Here is a 19313-nt window from a genome sequence, read left to right on the forward strand (position 1 = left end):
AGGATAGGCAGAATTCTATGATTTATAAGTCTTTTTTTGTACTGTATGTTTTAGATGTTGAAAAGTACTCTGCTTATTAAAAATTAAATTTGTGACTTTTATAAGAAAGCGAATGATGAGGTAGCTGTGAAGAGACCAGAATTTGTCTTCACATTGCTGGGTGTCCTCTTCTTGACTGCTGTGCTTCCTACTTCCAAAGAAAGTTCTAGACCTGGAGTATCATGTTAGTGTCCTGAGGAAATGTAGTTTCTGTAAGGGCCAACTTTCTTTCATCTCCAAAGAAGAAAAAGAGTCAGTTTTCCAAATATGTTTTAATATGCATATCATCCAGGCAGCATAATGTTATATTTCGAAGACAAATTTATCCATTTAATTATTGTTTTAAAAAGCTGGGATTCTCTACATAGAATATATTTTCTGAAATTTCAAGAATATTTTCAGGTAAATTAAGAATTAATTTATTCTAAGACTACTCAGTGTGTCTCAATCTATTCCATAATATAATCAATGATAAAGATTCACATGTGTCACCAAATTCAAGGCAGCTTAGTTGAAAAAATTTGAAACAGCTTACTGAATTCCTGGAAGAAAATAAAACACCTTTTAAATGTAGGTAAAAAGTATACTGAACTTAAATATTTTTTACTTGAGATCAAAGTTTCTTTTCCAGAATTAGGAGCATCCATATCAAATCATTCTTTAGTTATCTCTAAGGATATTTGGTTCTAGACATTTTCACATGTTAAACAATTAACTTTGCTTGTTGGTGCAAGAAAAGCTTATTTTTGTTACATTTCTTAAGTTCCATCTAAGAACGGCAGATGGGTTTATGGGTTTATCTGCTCTGGTAGCTATCACTAGTGGCTGCTTGCAGTATTACAGTAGGAAGGTTCTGAGGCTCCGTCAGTGAGTGGAGACAGGGTCATGATGAACTGAAGTGTGTCTGCGATAGGCCTCTATGCGTGTGTGTGTGTATTGGGGCGAAGAACACAGTCTGCTTCCAAATATTTTCAGTTCTGACCCAAAAATGGAACATGTGTTATGCCAACAATTAAAAATCTTTCAGGCCAGGCATGGTGGCTCATGCCTGCAATCCCAGCACTTTGGGAGGCCGAGGTGGGCAGATTGCTTGAGGCCAGGAGTTCTAGACCAGCCTGGGCAACATGGCAAAACCCCGTTTTTACAAATAATACAAAAATTAGCCAGTATGGTCAGGCACGGTGGCTCACGCCTATAATCCCAGCACTTTGGGTGGCCGAGGCGAGTGGGTCACTTGAGGTGAGGAGTTCGAGACCAGCCTGGCCAACATGGTGAAACACTGTCTCTGCTAAAAATACAAAAATTAGCCAGGTGTGGTGGTGTGCACCTGTAATCCTAGCTGCTTGGAGGCTGAGGCATAAGAATCGCTTGAACCTGGGAGACGGGGGTTGCAGTGAGCCAAGATCACACCACTGCACTCCAGCCTGGGCAACAGAGCAGCACCCTGTCTCAAAACAACCGAAAACACTCACACACATTCTTCCTTCAGTGTTAATACCAGAGGATTGGTGGCTGAGTAAAAATACTGCCTCGTTGCTGGAGTCAACTGTGAGTGAGTAAAGGGGCTTCCTAATCTTACTAAGACCTGCATTTGTCAAGGCAAGACAAAGAACTCCTCTTTTCCATTCTGCAGATGACTTTTATAGCCAAGAAGTATGTTCCAAGCTAGGAGAATTTACCATTTGGTTATTCTGTGGTGGTTTCCTCGGTGGCGTGTGTGCTCCTTTGGATGCCTGCAGGGGTGGTCACTGCAAAATCATCGTCTGTGCCACTGGGAGTTGGGAGGTGGCCGGCTGGGGTTCCCTGGATGGCAGGATTTACACCTGCTTGTCCTGCTGGAAGGCTTCCATCCTGGACATCTGGATTAGCCCCTGCCTGACTGGTGGGCAGGATGCCTCCCGGGAACAAGGAATGGATGATGAGGCTCGTGAAGATTTGTGGCTGGAATGAGGGAGGCAAACAGAAAACAAAGTTAAAAGCAACACATGTTAAAGCCTTTTCTTTTTTAAGGGGAGCAAGTTTGGGTAGCAATGGAAAGATGGAGAGAGTAAAGTCAGAGAAGACAGCAAAGACCTGGCATTCCTCAGGGTAAATACTCCCTCGCTCCAGTCTAGTCTGATTCAATACCGGGACTCTTTGCTATGCTCCATTTCCCTCAGAAACGGAAAGCCAGAATCAAGCCAGTCCTGGGAAAAGGAACAACAATTTTTTTATTATCAGCTGAATCTGGAGGTAGAATTAAGGCAGAAAAATCCATACAATTATGATGGGCTTTATCTCTGTAATTAAACCTAACATGTAATCTTTCTTTTGCTCGTAACATTTTTTTTCCAAAAAAATATGAGATTAAAAATTAATGGAAAAATCGATTCAAGTAGATTAATCCTGATGACTTTCATCCCTTCAAGTTTTTTTTGATGTATTTTTCAAAGGCATTGGAATATTCAGTCAGAAACATTTATTCTGGCAGTTCAGCTATTGTGTATTCCTTGAGGATAGATAGATAATTCCTGTCTATCGGAGTTTTTTATTTTTAGAGAGATCCTGATCGAGCAGGTTTGGAGCAGGACCTAGCAATCTGCCTTTTTAACCAGTTTTTGATGCCATCCTGATTCGCCGGGCAAGGAATGAAGTTTGGGAAACACTGTGTTACATTTAAGAGATATTGAAACCAGAATTAGACTTACGCTAGATGACAGATAGGAGCAGAGTATAGACGTTTTCAAACTGAGGGTTGTGATATCCACAGTTTTGAAGTGAAAAAGGTGAGTGGCAGTCATCATTAAATAATAAAACAGGCAGTAGACTAGTAGTGCATTCTATATAGTAAAGGTGAATGCTGTTTCATTAACGTGTGTGTGTGTGTGTGTGTGTGTGTGTGAAGCTGCATGAAAAATGTAGTTGCTATTGTGATTTGTATTAAAAATGTTTGAAAAACCATTAGTGTAGTAGATTAAAAAATGGCATTGGATCTGGATCCACTCTTTTCTTGTCATTGTTGCCTTTGAGGCGTAAATTACTTAAACTTTTAACCTCAGTTTCTTTATCTGTAAAGCTGGGTCAAAAATATCTGCTTTGTGCTTTGGGGAAGGTTGAAGGCAACATATGTAAAGGATCTGCTAAAGTCCTGGTTATAGAAGAACCTCAGTAGCTGGATGTGGATGTTCATGTATCAGTGTTGGCAAAACAGACACTAGCCCCATTACTTGATGATTATTTAGGGACAATATAGAAAATATCTACATTTTCCATAATAGAAAAGCTGTTGAATAACTGTTTCCAAATATTGCCTCAATTCTGTACCGTTGTCATGTTTAGATATCATGTTAATTCAAGTTGTTTTCTCTAGAAAAGAACCTATGGAGGAATGCATTGAAGTGTCTAGCAGTGGTGATATTAACTTTATTTAGGTACAGCCCTCCAATTATTTATGTGTGTAGAAAGAGTTCATCACTATCTGATGCTGGAAAAAGATATATTGTTCCATAAAAATTAAAAATCCAAGTCAAGGAATTTAATCTTTCCTGTAAAAAGTTAATATTTATATTATTCTACATTTGTATACATTTCAATAGTTTATAATCCTAGATTGCAATCCTTATGAAGTTAAAAAATGTGCATTGCCTTTCTGGATAGAACTGAATCTGATAGCAATAAATTGAAATGAAAGCTAAGTCAAATTAATAGAAAAATAGCTGGAGAAGTATGATAAAATCCCCAAACAAAGAGAGGATAATCTAATGTAAGGAACTATAAAAATGTTCAATTCATTGTAGTACACACCATATTCAGGATTTATGCTCAAGAGAGACTATATGAGGACAGAAAACATTGTGATAGAAGTGAAAATAATTTGAAATAGTATTAAATTTTTTTTTTTTACCAACTCCTCTGAGCTTAGGATAGTGCCCTAAAAGCAAAAAGATGAACACAAACTGTTAGACACATTTTAATATATTTGTAGTAATATATGTACAACATGACTGGGAAACTTAAAATACTTTCAAAGGTTATAGAGATTTTGCATTTCCAATAAAATGTTAAACTGCCTTATGATCTATATTACAAAACTCAAGTCAGTATATGATGGGAGACTGCTAACATTCACTCTTTGAGTAATACGACATCATCTCCATTCAAAAAGTATATATTTTTCTATCATTAAGTGGATGTTCATTGAAGAAAACTTATGCAGAAAGCAAGCTCTTGTGATTATCAGTGTCCATACAGTGCAAAGTACATTGAAAACCTCACAACTATCTAGTGAATTGAGGTAAGAATAAACATTTCACACCAAGGTGATTTAAAATCAAGACAATATTAAGCATAATTTTACCTGGGCTCCAAGTTGTGTGACAAAAATTGGTAACATCTGAAAAAATTAGAGAAAAATTCATTCAAAAGTTCTGGAACATGGTATAAATATTGATACTTTTTTTTTTTTTAGATAGAGTCTCACTCTATTGCCCAGGCTGGAGTGCAGTGGTATGGTCTCGGCTCACTGCAACCTCCGCATCCTGGGTTCAAGCGATACCTCAGCCTCCTGAGTAGCTGGGATTACAGGTGCCTGCCACCATGCCTGGCTAATTTTTTGTATTTTTACTAGAGACCGCATTTCACCATGTTGGCCAGGCTGGTCTTGAACTCCTGACCTCATGATCCGCCTGCCTCAGCCTCCCAAAGCTCTGGGATTACAGGTGTGAGCCACTGGGCCCAGCCATTGATAACTTCTTAAAAGGATACAGTATCTGTTAAACAGATATTTGTTACTAATGTATTATCTATTATCATAGATATAAATTCATAGATCTGGATGGGAGTTTGGAACTTTTCCAATTTGTAAAAAGAAGATCAGTCTCAGAGAGATTTAGAAACCAGTTCAAGGTAGCACATTGAGAAGATAGAAGTTAGTAAACTGGATGAACGAAAAAAACAATTGGTCTCAAGATATCTCCAAACTGAAAATTATTTCAAGTAACAATAATATTAAAATTTACAGATTTCATTCATATGGCATCTCGGAAGACACATTAAAACATGTGATGGGTATTTTCAAATGTGAGATTTCTTGAGGCATAGATATTTAGTCTTGCAATAGTTGCTTGGACATTTTGCTGTTAAAATAAGGCAATTATAGGGAATATTGCTCAGTAACCCCTGACATTGGCATAGCTCTTAGAACTAGGCAAGAAATAATTCAAGGGTCACTGATAACTAAATATTATAAATTTAGTTATAAAAAGATGAAAAAGATTTGAGTGAGGTGTTGGCATGCTCCAGTACTCTCTGCTACTCTGAGAACTGGCCTGAAGTTTGTCAAAGAAAGCTAAGGTTTTAAAAATTTATTCTTATTTCTATAGAAAATTCAAAGTGTCAGGAAAGTCATCAAAATGGGACTCTTAATTTCATAATTACCAAACCAGAAGATTTGAAAGTCTTATGAAATAGACTCTTAACTATTGTTTCCCAAGACAGTTGGTGCAGGAATTATGGAACTATGGAATGTCAATAAGGAAAAATTACATACATTTATGAAAAAGGCTTACTCACAATCAGGTGCTTGTCTACTGACAAAAAAGGGGCAACAGAACAGGAACAAAAAACCCAGCTAGCCTTCACGTTGGCAATGGGAAAGTGGTTGGTACATTTTGGATTTAAGAGAAGATGAAATGGAATTTCTTCTTTAATGGGAAGTTGGAATGGAAAGAACAAAAAGATAAAAAGAGGAAAGCATAGATGTCTACGTAAAAACTGTAATGAAAGGTAATCTAATTGTTTACCAATATTATGATAAAGGAGACTTTTTTCTTAGTTGTCGGTAGAGAAATTATTTGAAATTGTAATAGCTAACACATCGCATATTTACTATGCGGTAGGCATTGTTTTGAGTGTTTTCCATATATTTACTACTTGATCTTTGCAATAGCTGTAGAGGAAGGTTCTATTGTAATGCCCATTTTAAATTTTGAGCAAATTGAGCCACAGAGTGGTTAAGTAACTTGGCCAACATCATGTAAGTAGTAAGTGTAGAGCTGACATTTAACCAGAAATCGTGTGGTTCTAGAGTTCACCAACATGGTTCAACTTTCTTTGATAAATGCGAGCCACCAGTAGGTGTCCGGGTTGTGGCAGAGATAATAAGCCACTCTGCACAGGGAAAGGCAGGGTAGGAGGGACTAGAGCTGCCCAGGGGAAGGTCAGGTATGGGAACCCTTGGTGGTAGCATGGCCTAGAGACATTGAAGAATTCCCACAGCAAATGGGGATTGATTTATAATATTGCATAGAGAGTGTACAACGTGAAACTCTCTGTACTGAAACTTTTGTAGCATCTCCAGGCTCCACTAATGCCTTGATTTAGGAGGATACTCTCTGGGGAACGTGAAGATGTATTAAGTCTACCTTCAAGGTAGGCAATCGGTATGTAGATTATACTATGATCATCTGTTACAGAGAGTCTCTTTTTGTTTGCATCTTAAATCTTTTTCAGAGGGTCACTTTTATGATCCAAATTTTTATTATCAAGATACTTTTTGTGTCTTTGGCCCCAGAAATTCTATTCCTAAGAGTTGGTCCAAGGAAATAGTCACTGGAATACTCATAGACTTAGTCACAAGGATGCTTACTGTAGCGTTGTTTATAGAAGCAAAGACTTTGGAAAAATCCCCAAATTTTCATAATAAGTAATTTAGTATACCATGGAATACTAAGAGGTCATTAAAAACAACATTGTAAGTGAATATTTTAAAACATGAAAGCTGTTCAAAATATATTTGTGGAAAAAAGCATGTTACAAAACATTAAATATAGCAAAAACATTGTCTTTAAAAATATACGTATAGAAAAAAGACTGGAAGGACATACTCTAGAATGTTGACGGTGTTTGATTATGGCTAATGAGATTCCAAGTGTATTTTATTTTACTTTTTGCTTATATGTAAATTTTAGAAAATTTGCATTTTCTAAATTCTTTATAATTAACATATATTGCTTACACAATAATAAATGCTTCTTCAAAAAATTAGACCATTATGTTGAATAGTGGGGACTGAGGTCACATGTTGGGGAGAATAAGTTATCTACAAACAACTTAGTCTTGCTATGAAAGGATTAATGTATTTTCCTCCAGAGGCATTCTTTTCTTTTTCTTTTTTTTTTGAGACAGAATTCCCCTCCATCACCCAGGATGGAGTGCAGTGACACAGTCGTTGCTCACTGCAACCTTGACCGCCTTTGCTCAAGCAATCCTCCCACCTCAGCCTCCCGAGTAACTGGGACTATAGATGTGCCCCACCACGCCCAGCTATTTATTTTATTTTATTTTTTGTAGAGATAAGTCTCACTATGTTGTCCTGGCTGGTCTCAAATGCCTGGGTTCAAGTGATCCTACTGCCTTGGCCTTCCAAAGTGCTGGGATTACAGCATGGGCCACTGCACCCAGCCCCTCTGGAGCCTATTACGCTATTTAGAAAAGTTTCAAGAAGGTAAAAATTTGGAATTTGTTCAATGTTAAAATGCAAGCACTTCAAAAACAGGTGATGCCTTAAGTTTATATCTTAGTGTAAGAGGATTTTCAGGGTTTTTTTTTTTTTTTTGAAAGCAAGTGATAGTGGGAGGTGGTAAATGGTAAATACTGAAAAGTCCTTGGGGACTTTCAAGGGGGAATAAAAAAAAGGACACAAAAGTGGGACAATTAGATTTGCTGAAGATAAACTTTATCCACCTCTTAATTTTTCTTTGAGATGATCTTGGTCACCCAGAAAGTCTTCAAGAGAAAACAATATGCTAGAAAAAATCCTAGGATCTCTCAACTTCCCCCCATATATTTTTCACTTTTCAATCTTCCCCAACTTTTCAAGGTTTCCTGTTTTCCATTAAAATTATATTCTAGAGAGGTTGTGGTGTAGCATGGTCAGTTCTCTGGGTAAGTTTTCATGAATTTTCATTAAGAACCAGATTGTCAAATACTGATCTATATTCAGTAGAACATTCGTCAGCTAATAATCTGGGCAAAATTTTCAAGAAGCTTTAAAAAATTCTGTTTCTACTGTAGGCTTTCACCTGAGAGAAAATGCTCTTTAATGTTGAAACTAAAGTCCAGCTGTTCAACTTACATGTGGTTGCAGTTGCTGTGGTAAATTCAACACTCCCAGGGTCAATGGGTGGGCCTGGGTACCAGGTGTCATTCCTGCAGCAGGATTTAACTGTAGGGCAAGGAAGAAGACTTTCATTGTATTTTTTTTTTCCAGTTTGGATATTTAGGAAACTAAAATGTTTTTACTAAACGTAAAATATATTTAAAGGAAGGATTTGCTATATAAATACATAGTATTCTATTGCATGTATACTTAGACACAAAGATGAAATTTAAAGACTTATTTAGTCTGCTAGTACAACCACAGGGGCTATTGCTAATTTTTCCCCTGTTAAGTTTTCCTTTGGCATTTAACCTCTTCTGTTTGAGAATTACTTAGTTGATTTATTTGTATCCTTGCTTTCCCTTTTTGGCTACAAGAGTAATTGTTCCTGAAAATTTTCTGATAGCTGTTTTACAATTAAGAAATTAACTCCTCTAGGTTATGCGTGAAAATTATGAGGTTCAGAATACATATTTTGTCTGGAACATGAACTATATTTAAATTTGACCACTAAAAAGTCCACTTTAAGTCAGGAAAGAAACTTATTTTTCCTCCCAAACAGATTATACAGATATTCTGTGAGAAGACTGAAGATCTGTACAGATACTGTATAAGAAGACACTGAAGATTTTTCGATCTCTTTCAGTTTGCTCCTGTCATTGGGGGTGATAATAGCAGTGATAGTGTTTATGTGGATGTGGGGATGCTGTAGGGGCATTAAGGAAGGTATGGTGGAGGAATTGAGAGAGGAGGAGAAGAGGATAGAGAAACTGGGGAAGGAAAGAATTAGATCCATTTGTTTAGAGACTCTCTTGCTAAGAAAAACTTAATGATGTCCAACTCTCTTGGACTCTTCTCTCCTCTCTTTCAACTTATCTAGGTGGATACGTATGTGTGTGTTTTCATTTGTGGATATACACATCCATATCCATGCTCCCCCCACCATATCATTAGGCATTATATTTATTTCACAATGGGTATTAAAATGATATAAAAGATCACTTACCAGATGCAGATCTGGCCCCAGTGTGAGCATCTGTGTTAATGGTATCAGACTTAAAGAAGGAAAGACCTGCAGGGGATTAAAAGTGATGTGTGAGACAAGAGGTTGCCTGCTTCCCTTACTCTGTCAGTGATGGATAACCTCATGTAATTGACACTCCTGTCAGAAGTGGATTTATCATGAAAGTAAATAAAGATGAAGCCTCGGGGCCTTTTAGTAGCATTGCCCTGTTTGTGGCCCTGGGAGGTCCCCTAGCTATGTTTCAAGCTTACGGTACTTGTCAGCTTCAGAAAATTTGTGATTTACTCTTATTTCTTATCCAATTATAAATATTTATTTCAGTACTTAATTTTACATATCTAATTTTGTATTCTTTTTCTGAAAGAGGGTTCCCAAATTGTATAAGATTCAGTCTCCTTAAGAGGGGGGAATGGTTCTTGACTTGAGTGTTCTGTTGACTAAGGAGAAGACTTTAGACTCTAGTATTATCTGATTGTACTACTTCACAAAATGTAGAAGTAGGTAAGCCACGGTCCTTCATGGTAGAGGAAGAGTTGAAGTGGGAGGGAGCGTAGTTGCCGAAAGATATTGCAGTTTTCAAAAGTATTTACGCTTTGAAGAAACAGATTAAATAGCAACACATCAACACATCAACAACAATGAAACTTTACAAAACCAGGAGGAAGTCTGCAGTTATTTTTTATAGATCACCTCTGATTCCCTGCTATTGCTAGCAAATACTGCATATGATAATGCCATGGTACCTCAAGGCCATAGATGACCAAGCTTTGCAAATAGACATAGTTATTCCTTTTCAAAGTTGACTAGATTTCACTGCTAAACCAAATTATTATTTAGATAAAAGGAAAAAGAATTACAGTGCTTTACTTTTCCTGTGCAAATTTTTCAGAAAATTATATCAGTTCTTTTCCCCACTCCCAAATGAAAAGCCCCTCTCTCTTGTTCAGTCTTGTACAGTCTTCATGTAAATTTTGATTTGAAACCTACCAGTCTTAATGTGTTTTCTTTACTGGTTTGTACACGTTCCCTATTGTAGGACTCTTACCTGATTTGACTGCTGTTGGTTTGGTAGTGTTCCCTGATCCGGAGCCAGTTTTGTGGGAGGGAGTCCCAAAGCAGGTTTGAGCTGCTTTTGTGAAAACAAATACATATTTGATGAGGCAGGAATGTGTTTAAGATTTTGTATCCATTTATATCCAGGTTGCCCCCAATGCAAAAATGTCTATATTAAGGCTTTGAGTATTTTAGAGGAGTTTAATTCCCTGAAACATTATGTGCATGGTAATTGTAGAGTGGAAAAATGTAATTGTAGAGTGGAAAAATGCCAGCCCAGGAGGGGTGGGATGGTGTGGGGGCACAGGGGCTGGGATGCACCTGAGCACCTGGGATATCTTGTGGTGGTTCCTGGCTCCCATTTCTTTTTTTGTACCTGCCTTTATCTTTTGCCAGGGCATGAATATATAATCTGTACATTAGCTCTGTGCACATTTGCTTTTTCTCAGGGCTTGAGGTAAGCTGCCGTCATTCTTACTACCTTTTCATGAAGCTTCCCACTTTTGCCATGCCTGCCACATCACTCTTGTAACAGAAGTTCAGTTTTCTTTCTGGCCTGAATATTTTATTAGTGTATTAAAAATCACTGAATTTTAGATATGAAAATATTCCTCCTACACATTTGGTCTAGTTACATTATTTTGTCTAATAGATGAGGCAACTGATGCTTACGGTAAACTGCCCAAGGTGACATAGTGAGCAGCAGAGCCAGTGGTAGATCCCTGTAAGTGCTCTTAGTCTCCAAATAAAAATGCTTCTCTTTTGGCAGGTTGACCAAATCTGCTTTTGCTCCTGGAGGCATCCTGGAAGGCACAGGGGTGGGGTCCTCTGGCTCTGCAGCAGACCTTGAGTCATCTAAGGTTACTCTGGAGCAGTTCTGGTTTCACATTGGAGTTTCCCCTTAGTGATGAGGCGAGGTTGGGGCTGGGCACCGTGGCTTACACCTGTAATCCCAGCACTTTGGAAGGCCAAGGCAGGAGGATCACTTGAGATTAGGAGTTTAGGACCACCCTGGCTAACATGGTGAAACCCTGTCTTTACTAAAAATACAAAAAGCTGCTTGGGAGGTTGAGGCAGGAGAATCGCTTGAACCCAGGAGCAGGAGGTTACAGAGCGAGACTATGTCTCAAAAAAAAAAAAAAAAAAAAAAAAAAAAAAGAAAAAAAAGGAGAGGTTGGTATTACCTGTTCTAGGAGGTCCCTTTCGGCTTTAAGATTATGTATATATTTCATAAGTAAGTCTTTTCATCTCCCACAATCTATTGTTAGCATAGCAGCCAGAGTGACCCTGTGAAAATGATAGTCTAATCTTGTTGCTCCTCTGCTCAGTCCCTGCAATGACTACCATTTTTTTTTCTTTTCTTTCTTTGCTTTTTTTTTTTTTTTTTTTTTTGAGATGGAGTCTTGTTCTGTCATCCAGGCTGGAGTGCAGTGGCGTGATCTCAGCTCACTGTAACCTCCACCTCCTGGGTTCAAATGATTCTCCTGCCTCAGCCTCCTGAGTAGCTGGGATTACCAGTGCACACCACCACATCCAGCTCATTTTTGTATTTTTCGTAGAGATGGGGTTTCACCATATTGGTCAGGCTGGTCTTGAACTTCTGACCTCAAGTTATTTGCCCACCTTGGCCTCCCAAAGTGTTGGGATTACAGGCGTGAGCCACCGTGCCTGGCCAACGACTGTCAATTTCACTCAGAGTAAAAGCCAGAGACCCCACAGTGGTCTACAGGGTCTTCATGATCCGGGCCCCCAGTAGCTCTCTGATCTTTCCCACCTCATTTCCTTTCCCTCACTCTGCTCTGGCCATCCAGCCTTTTTGCTGTTTCTGGGACAGGTAAAGTCCATTCCTGCTTCAGAATTTCGCCTCCACCTGTTCCCTCTGTCTGGAATGTTCTTTCCCTAGACATTAGCTTCACTCTCTCACCTGCTTCTTTATTGAGGCCAAACCTGACTGCTGTCCTGAATATGCAGCCTGCCCCTTCTCCACTGTGCACCACCAGCCTGCTCCATCTCACCCTGCTCTGGGGTCTTTTTTCTGTAGTGCCCACCACCTCCTATCCTGTCATGTGACCTACTGATTTAGACTGCTCACCATTTATCATTTGTTTCCTTGCTAAAATATAGACTTCACAAGGGTGGCAACACTGTGGTTTATTCAGTGATCTATCTCAAGAAGATAAATCCATGTCTGGTATATAGTAAGCACTCAACAAGTATTTGTTGGAGGAATAAAGTCTTGTTTTCTTCTAGGGCCTTCACTTTCTGTGACTTTGATTTGTCTTATATTTGTTTTTTCTAACATTATATTTTCCATCTGATACTTTTCCTCAAACTTTTGATCTACTGAAAATAATTGCTAGGCTGTTGTATGTGTCCACATTTGCAAATGGATTCACTCTTTATAACTTTATGCTAACTCAGTAAATTCATTTACAAATAGTAAAAAATACCTTGTCTATGTGTCCTGATGTTTCATTTGGTATTGTTTCTATACCAAAGAGATGTTTCAGTGTCGCCTCCCTGCTGCCCTGCCCCACTGACTCTCTAGCTGCTCTCATTGTCTATTAGCAATTTGCCGTAGCCTACACAGCAGGCCTGCTCCACCCCAGCCCACTTCACATGAGAGTTGCGCTCCTGGAAAGTTTTGCTTATTTTGAGTTTTCACCAATTATGTGGTAATTTAAATATACTAAAGAAACTGGATTTTGAAGAATCTTTTGGTAACTGTATTTGGCGAAGTGAAAGAACCATTTGTTCTATAAAAAATTAACTTCATACTTTACCTTGTTTAGGAAATTAAACTTTTACAGACAACTTCTTTCAACGGGGACACACACACACACACACGCACACACACACGTATATATTTGGGATAAAGTAAGAAGGAGGTTGGCTACTGTATCTTGTTTCATCCTTCCCCCGTGTAATCCTACCCTGTTCATTTCCTTCACATAACTCATCACAGTTATTATTTATAATTTAACATTTCTTTAAAAATCATTTGAGTAAAAAATAAAAAATTGGCAAGAGATACTGGTAAAAATCAAAAAGTTAAAAAAATAAAAAAATTGATTAATGTCTACAATCCTTGTGAACACCATGAAGGATCATGCCTTTTTTTTCCTTCTCACTATTGTTTCTTCAGCGCCTAGCACAATGTCTGGCATATATAAAGTTTTTAATAAATATTTCTTGATTGTATGAATGGATGCCGAAGTTTTGAGTAAGCTTGAGGCCCAACTAAGTATGCTTTCTTTTATTCTGTTATTTTATAGCAAGTATATTGTAATTTTTTTCTTAATGGTCTTGAACCATCTTGAACAGTCAAAGAGAAGTCCACCTAGAGATCCAAACCATTCTTCTCTATGTGTACAAAATAATGGAGCAAATGTTGGAGTTCTAGTGCTTTTTTATTTTTTCCTGTTATATGTGAATACTATTTATGATGAAATGTTCTAAGTCAAAAATTTTGATCATTTTAATCATATGCCTTTGGTATCATATGTTTTCGTGGTCTTTTTTTAGAATTTATACTCATGAGCAAATAACTAGTTGCCAAGAAAAAATTTCTTTTTGGAAAACAAAATAATCATCCACTTAAGGCATTCATTTGTCTCCTAATTTCTAGCCTATTGCTCTGCCAAAATAATTGACCTTTTACCACGATGGAGTGGATGCATTTAAAAAATACAAGTACATTGAAATATGTACCAACAACTTATTAGCTTGTCATTTTCTGCCTTGCAAAATAAACACTGGACACTGTCAGGGAATGAGTCACAAAACAGAGCAGTTTTGATGGAGGGCAGGAGAGAGGTAGGTCTGCAACTAGAGATGCTGTTGAAGCTGGTTGGCATATAAAACAAACATAACATACTTACTGGTAATGACTGAGTTGATCCTAGAAGGCAAAACAGTAGAATCATAGTCTTCATGTTTCAAATTGCTGCCTACAATAATAAAACAGTGTTACTCTTCCACTGTATTTTTTTCCTTTTAAGAGAAAATGATACTTTAAAAACGAATGTTCTACTTGAAACATGGTCAATTAATGTTACCTTTGTGTCCAGGAAGCAAAATGTATAATACTTAAGGTCCAGTTGATTTCTCAAGTTTACTCTGGTGAAAAATTTTACCCTTCAATGATGTATGTGTTTGTAGAAGAAATTTAAACTCAGTTCCAGGAGACTGGAAACTGAGAGACCAATCAGGATTTAGCTGTCTGTTAAATCATTTGGTTTTCTTCATTTCCCAACACTTCATTAGGTGGGTTATTAGCTGCAGACATGATATTACCCAATGTCTACCATTTGAATAGAAGGTGTTTCAGGGAGACATACCTTATGTAATTAAAAAAAGATGCAGACAATAAAATAATTTAAATGCTTCTTCACCTCCCTCTTCTTCCCAAATGATTTCTCAGATGTACGTGTTTTATCATGTAAGTATGAACACATAAATCAAACATCAAAATATAGGGTTCTGTGCATAGTTAAAAAATGAAGTCTATTATGTAGATTGCTCTGGAACTTATGTTTCCTTAACAAATAATGGACAACTTTGTATGTTAGTACATACAGGCTTATTTTATTTAATGGGTACACAACTTTATATCATATCACATTTCTTTTTGATGGACATTTAATCCATTTCCATTTTATTTTGTAATTACAAAGGTGTCACAAGCACCATTCTTATAGAACCTTTTTTTCCACACATGTGGGAGTGTTTTTGTAGGTGTTATTCTTAGAAGTAATGTATCAAAGGATATGTACATTTTACGTTTCAATAAATACGGCCAAATGGTGAATGGCTTGCTTTATATTAAACAGGGAAAATGATACTATTACCTAAACAAAACACAGGGAACCAACTGAGATTTCTTTTACAAGAAGAACAGTTAAGTGCTACTTAACATTTTACCATGAAGCCTTGGGCTTCACCTGGAATTTTTGAGATATGCCACAGAGGGAGGCGGGAGTCTGTTTATCAATTTCTGAGACCATATCAATGATGAGCCTGTGTTGCACCAGGATTTGGGATTTGATCTTTAAAAAACAAAAAAGTAAACCTATAGAGTGTCTATTAATGGAAAATTAACTGAGATGATACATTTTTTTTCGAAGCTTCTCTCTAACTGTTTGATTTATCTATATAATCAATGTTTGTTACTCTGATACTCTGCTAGGAATGGGGAACACTACGTAGGAGGAGAAACACAAGATCAACAAGTACGTGCAAATATAGGAGTATTCACAGGTGTGAGAAAGAGTGTGGTGAATTTTGTTGGGGACAAAGGACAGGAAAAGCTTAAAAGAGGAGATCATCCTTGAGTTGGGATTTGAAGAAAAAAAAATTATTAAGAACACAAGGAGAGCACCCAGGTCGATCAAAGGTCTAGATTTGAAGTAGTGACATTGTTTTCTGTCACTGGAACAAGATGGGGTGAGGATAGCAGTGGAAGACAGGGTTGGAGATGACATCTAATTTTAACTATCTATAGCTTTTTTTGTTTGTTTCTATCACTGATTTTGGCACTTGGTCAGATATTACTTTATATGGCTCTTTTATTATTTCCTGACTTTTTGTTTCTCTTGAACTAGATGGAGAGTTCCTAGGGCCCCATCTTATATTTCTTCAGTCTTTCGTGTTTATAATATTTTAAAGCATCACATGGTCATTCAGTGTTGATGAATAGTGGTAAAGGCATATAATATGGGGAAACAGAGTAAGATTGAGTTAAGGGAAAATTTTAGAGAAGAGATTGGGCTTTAGGTGGATTTGGAGAATAAGTATAATCCATGAGACAGACTAGCATGTGAAAGCGATTGATAATGAGAGGAGCAATGAAACACGGTGCTGAAGGATGTGGAAGGAAAGCAAATTAATGTTCTCATGGGCTTTCGCAGGCAAATTCATTGTTTCTTTTATTCAATCAATTCGTTTTTCCAGCCCTCATTTAACATAGATTCACTCTTTGTTCACCAACATTGTGGCAGTCTCTGGGATAAAATAATTAATGGAAGGGACAAAAACTCTGCCCTCAAAGAGCTTAGGTTTTGTTGGGGGAAACATTAAATATTCAAGCAGGTCATTGCAAGAGAGGGACTCCGTGACACTGGGCATCTGCTTTCTTTGGGCATTATTTTCAGTGAATGTAGAGGGTTGGGAGCGTCCTATATCTATATGTTTTTTGGGTGGAGGTAGAGTTGAATTTTATGTCACTGTTGTTCTTGGCTTAGGTGAGGAGACCTGTGTTATAGTGCTAGTCTAGAGTATGGCTCTACTCAATAGCTCATTTGAACTGAATAATTCTTTGTGACTGGGCATCAGGTGATTTAGGAACCTCACAATGAGTCAACTGCTTGTTGCAGACATGACTCCAACCCTCAGCTGGAATCAGACATGCCCTAGCCAGGAAACTGAGCAGTCAGTGGGATTAGATCAAAATAAACAAGCAAAATTAAGAAGACTGAGTAATTTCTTAGACAAGAAATTTTAAGTCTGAAAGCAGATAACTTGCAATAATGTAATTACGGAGTTGAGAGTCCAGAAATACATATTGTAAAAGGAAAAAAATTCTTAAATCATTCCAAGACAAGGAGACATCAGCAAAAAGAGTGAGATAATTTATGTTTCCAAAATGACATAGAACATCAGAATTCATTCAAGTGTTTTATGAACTATAGGACACATCTCTTAGCCCTTTAGGTCTAGGCATTCCTTAATCTTATTAGCTTTAGTCGTAAGTTTCTTTGGGTTATGGACCCTTTTGAGAAGCTGAATGCACATATCATCTCCTCAGAAAAATGCATATGTGCTCATGAATGTAATGATTATGAAATAACCTCAGGGATTTCATGGATCTCCTGAGAGCCCAACTATAAAGAAACAGGTTAAAAATCTCTGGGTTAGGGGAGTCTTGGTGGAATTCCTCAGTGATTTGTATCATCCCTGAGCTTTCTAGGATTTCTCAAGGCAAGAAACATACCCCCTTTCCAACTCCATCACACTCAATAGATGTAGGGAGATCTAGGATTACCCAGACCTGAGACACTCTTTATGAATCTCAGTCTAAGAGCATCTTTTTGGCAGTGAAAGGATAAAACAGACTGAACATTTTCTATATTTCCTTACACCACTTGGTAACTCACCACAACGTCAAAAGGATTCAGCACACAAGATTATTATTAATTATAGTAATAGCTTGATTGAACAGAAGCCTCCACTGTACTGGACAAGGTATTGTACAAGGTGCTAGGGTACAAAAGTGAATAAGATGAAGCCCTTATTTATGTTCTTGTGGAAAATGCAGCAAGTATTGTATCACTGTATAATGTGGTAGAGGCAAAGCGAATGTATGCACAAAAAGAGCCACGTTGCATTTTGATCTTATTTTTCTGCATTCGTTCATGTTATTTCCTCTGCCTGGACTCCTTTTTTTCATCCCTGACTGTCAATGTTTTACTCACCCTTAAAGATCCTTCTTAACGCTACCACCTTCATGAAGTCTTTCTTTTTTTCCCCTCATTTGGAGTTAGCCTTTTCTTTCTCTGAGATGCTTTTGGAATTCATGACTTTCTTATTTTTTTTTATTCTACCTCACCTGATGCCATTGTTATTTGATTACTGTTTTGGGATATTAAATTTCAAGGAAGATTATATGTTTTGATATTTTCTTTAGTTCTCAGCTTGTGTGTGATAGAACAATAAATATACATTTACAAAAGTATTTAAGATGTCAACCAGTTCTTATGACCCCAGAGGAAACTAGGACTTATGCTTGGAGGCCAGAAGTAGAGCCACTTCTCTCTGGAGTAGTTTAGTAGGTGCCCAAAAAACAGCCACTGAATTAAACGTATCTAAAATTCTACTAAATAGATCAAACCATATACGTTTTTACTAATCTTTTAAAGTTTTGCTCAGAAGGAGTATCAGGAAACTATGTTCAGACTTCTTGGCAGATTGAATTGACCTTTGTCATAAGTGATAAAGTTCAGTGTACAGTGTCATTACAAATGTGGATATATTACACCGAATTTACTCATGAAACAGGGTTAAGCTTGAAAGAGTGTGGCAACTTTGTATTCTTTCTATGTAGGCATATTTCTTTCTTCTTTCTTTCTTTCTTTTTTTTTGAGACAGTATCTCCCTCTGTCTCCCAGGGTGGGGTGCAGTGGCGCCATCCTGGTTCACTGCAGCCTTGACTTCCCCAGCTCAGGTGATTCTCCCACCTCAGCCTCCCAAGTAGCTGGACTACAGGTGTGCACCACGACATCTGGCTAATTTTCTGTAGAGACGGATTTCATGATGTTGAACTTCTGGGTTTAAGCAATCCTCCTGCCTCAGCCTCCCAAAGTGTTGGGATTATAGGCATGAGCCACTGCACCTGGCCTATGTAGAAATATTGCAACTCAACACTAGAATTACACACTTATGGAATTAAAAAAATAAGCTTGGATGTAATATTTAAAATAGGAAAGAACACCCTGCAAATGGGCAACAGATGAGGATGCTGAAGGGAAGGTAAGAGAGGCAGTACTAGTGTGAGGAATTAATTCATGATTTCAGTGTTTAATGCTTTAGGTAAGGGTAAGGAAAGTTTTGGGAATTTATATTCTTTGAGTTGATACTGTCAATTGGGCAGTTACTTTCGGTTTTGTAGACACAATTGAGAAAATCTGTAGCTTCAAAGTCAAATGGAAGGTCAGTATGTATTTTGTGGTGTCATAAGTTTCTGTGATTTCAAAGTTGGATGCTGAGTCAATGTATAGTTTGGTGCCATTACAGGGAGGAACCTTTGTTTCAAAGTTGCTGTTGTATATAACAGCTTCTGGGATGTTATAGGATAATGTGGTTTGATTTATGATTGTAGCAGATGATAGCATGGGAGTTATAGTTAAAACTGGAGTTGCAGATGTGGTGGTAGAAGTTGCTTTAGAAGTAGTGATAGCTGGGGTAGTTATCATACTGGTTTGGGTTTGAGAGTGAGAGCTTGAAAATAAAAATATTGAATCTAGATGTGGCTTTGTATAGAGGGATATAAAAGGAAAAAATTCA

At 37.5% G+C, this 19313-nt stretch overlaps 1 protein-coding gene across 2 annotated transcripts; it reads right to left on the bottom strand.

The window, feature by feature from the left end:
• Positions 1–1725: 1725 nt before the first annotated feature.
• Positions 1726–14188, bottom strand: AMTN (amelotin). 2 transcript variants are annotated; one of them, XM_015450110.2, is made up of 7 exons: positions 14135–14188; positions 10246–10326; positions 9183–9248; positions 8153–8242; positions 4376–4411; positions 3923–3949; positions 1726–1980 (listed from the first exon to the last, which is right to left on the bottom strand). In XM_015450110.2, exons 1-7 carry the CDS (start codon positions 14186–14188, stop codon positions 1726–1728), a joined length of 609 nt encoding a protein of 202 aa, XP_015305596.2. The 2 variants fall into 2 exon arrangements, with proteins under 2 accessions (XP_015305596.2, XP_015305595.2); XM_015450109.2 differs by having other exon boundaries at positions 10246–10329.
• Positions 14189–19313: the final 5125 nt, after the last annotated feature.

Source organism: Macaca fascicularis, chromosome 5 (genome assembly GCF_037993035.2).
Source record: "Macaca fascicularis isolate 582-1 chromosome 5, T2T-MFA8v1.1".
Classification (NCBI taxonomy): Eukaryota; Metazoa; Chordata; class Mammalia; order Primates; family Cercopithecidae; genus Macaca; species Macaca fascicularis.

Excerpts from the sequence above, each read along its gene's own strand:
- AMTN (XM_015450109.2), bottom strand. The coding sequence starts at position 14,188 with ATGAAGACTATGATTCTACTGTTTTGCCTTCTAGGATCAACTCAGTCA. Across the intron at positions 9,249-10,245 it reads ACCAACAGCAGTCAAATCAG|GTCTTTCCTTCTTTAAGTCT; the intron begins GTAAGAGTCCTA and ends AATCCCCTGCAG. Across the intron at positions 4,412-8,152 it reads CACAGCAACTGCAACCACAT|ATGTTACCAATTTTTGTCAC; the intron begins GTAAGTTGAACA and ends TAATTTTTTCAG.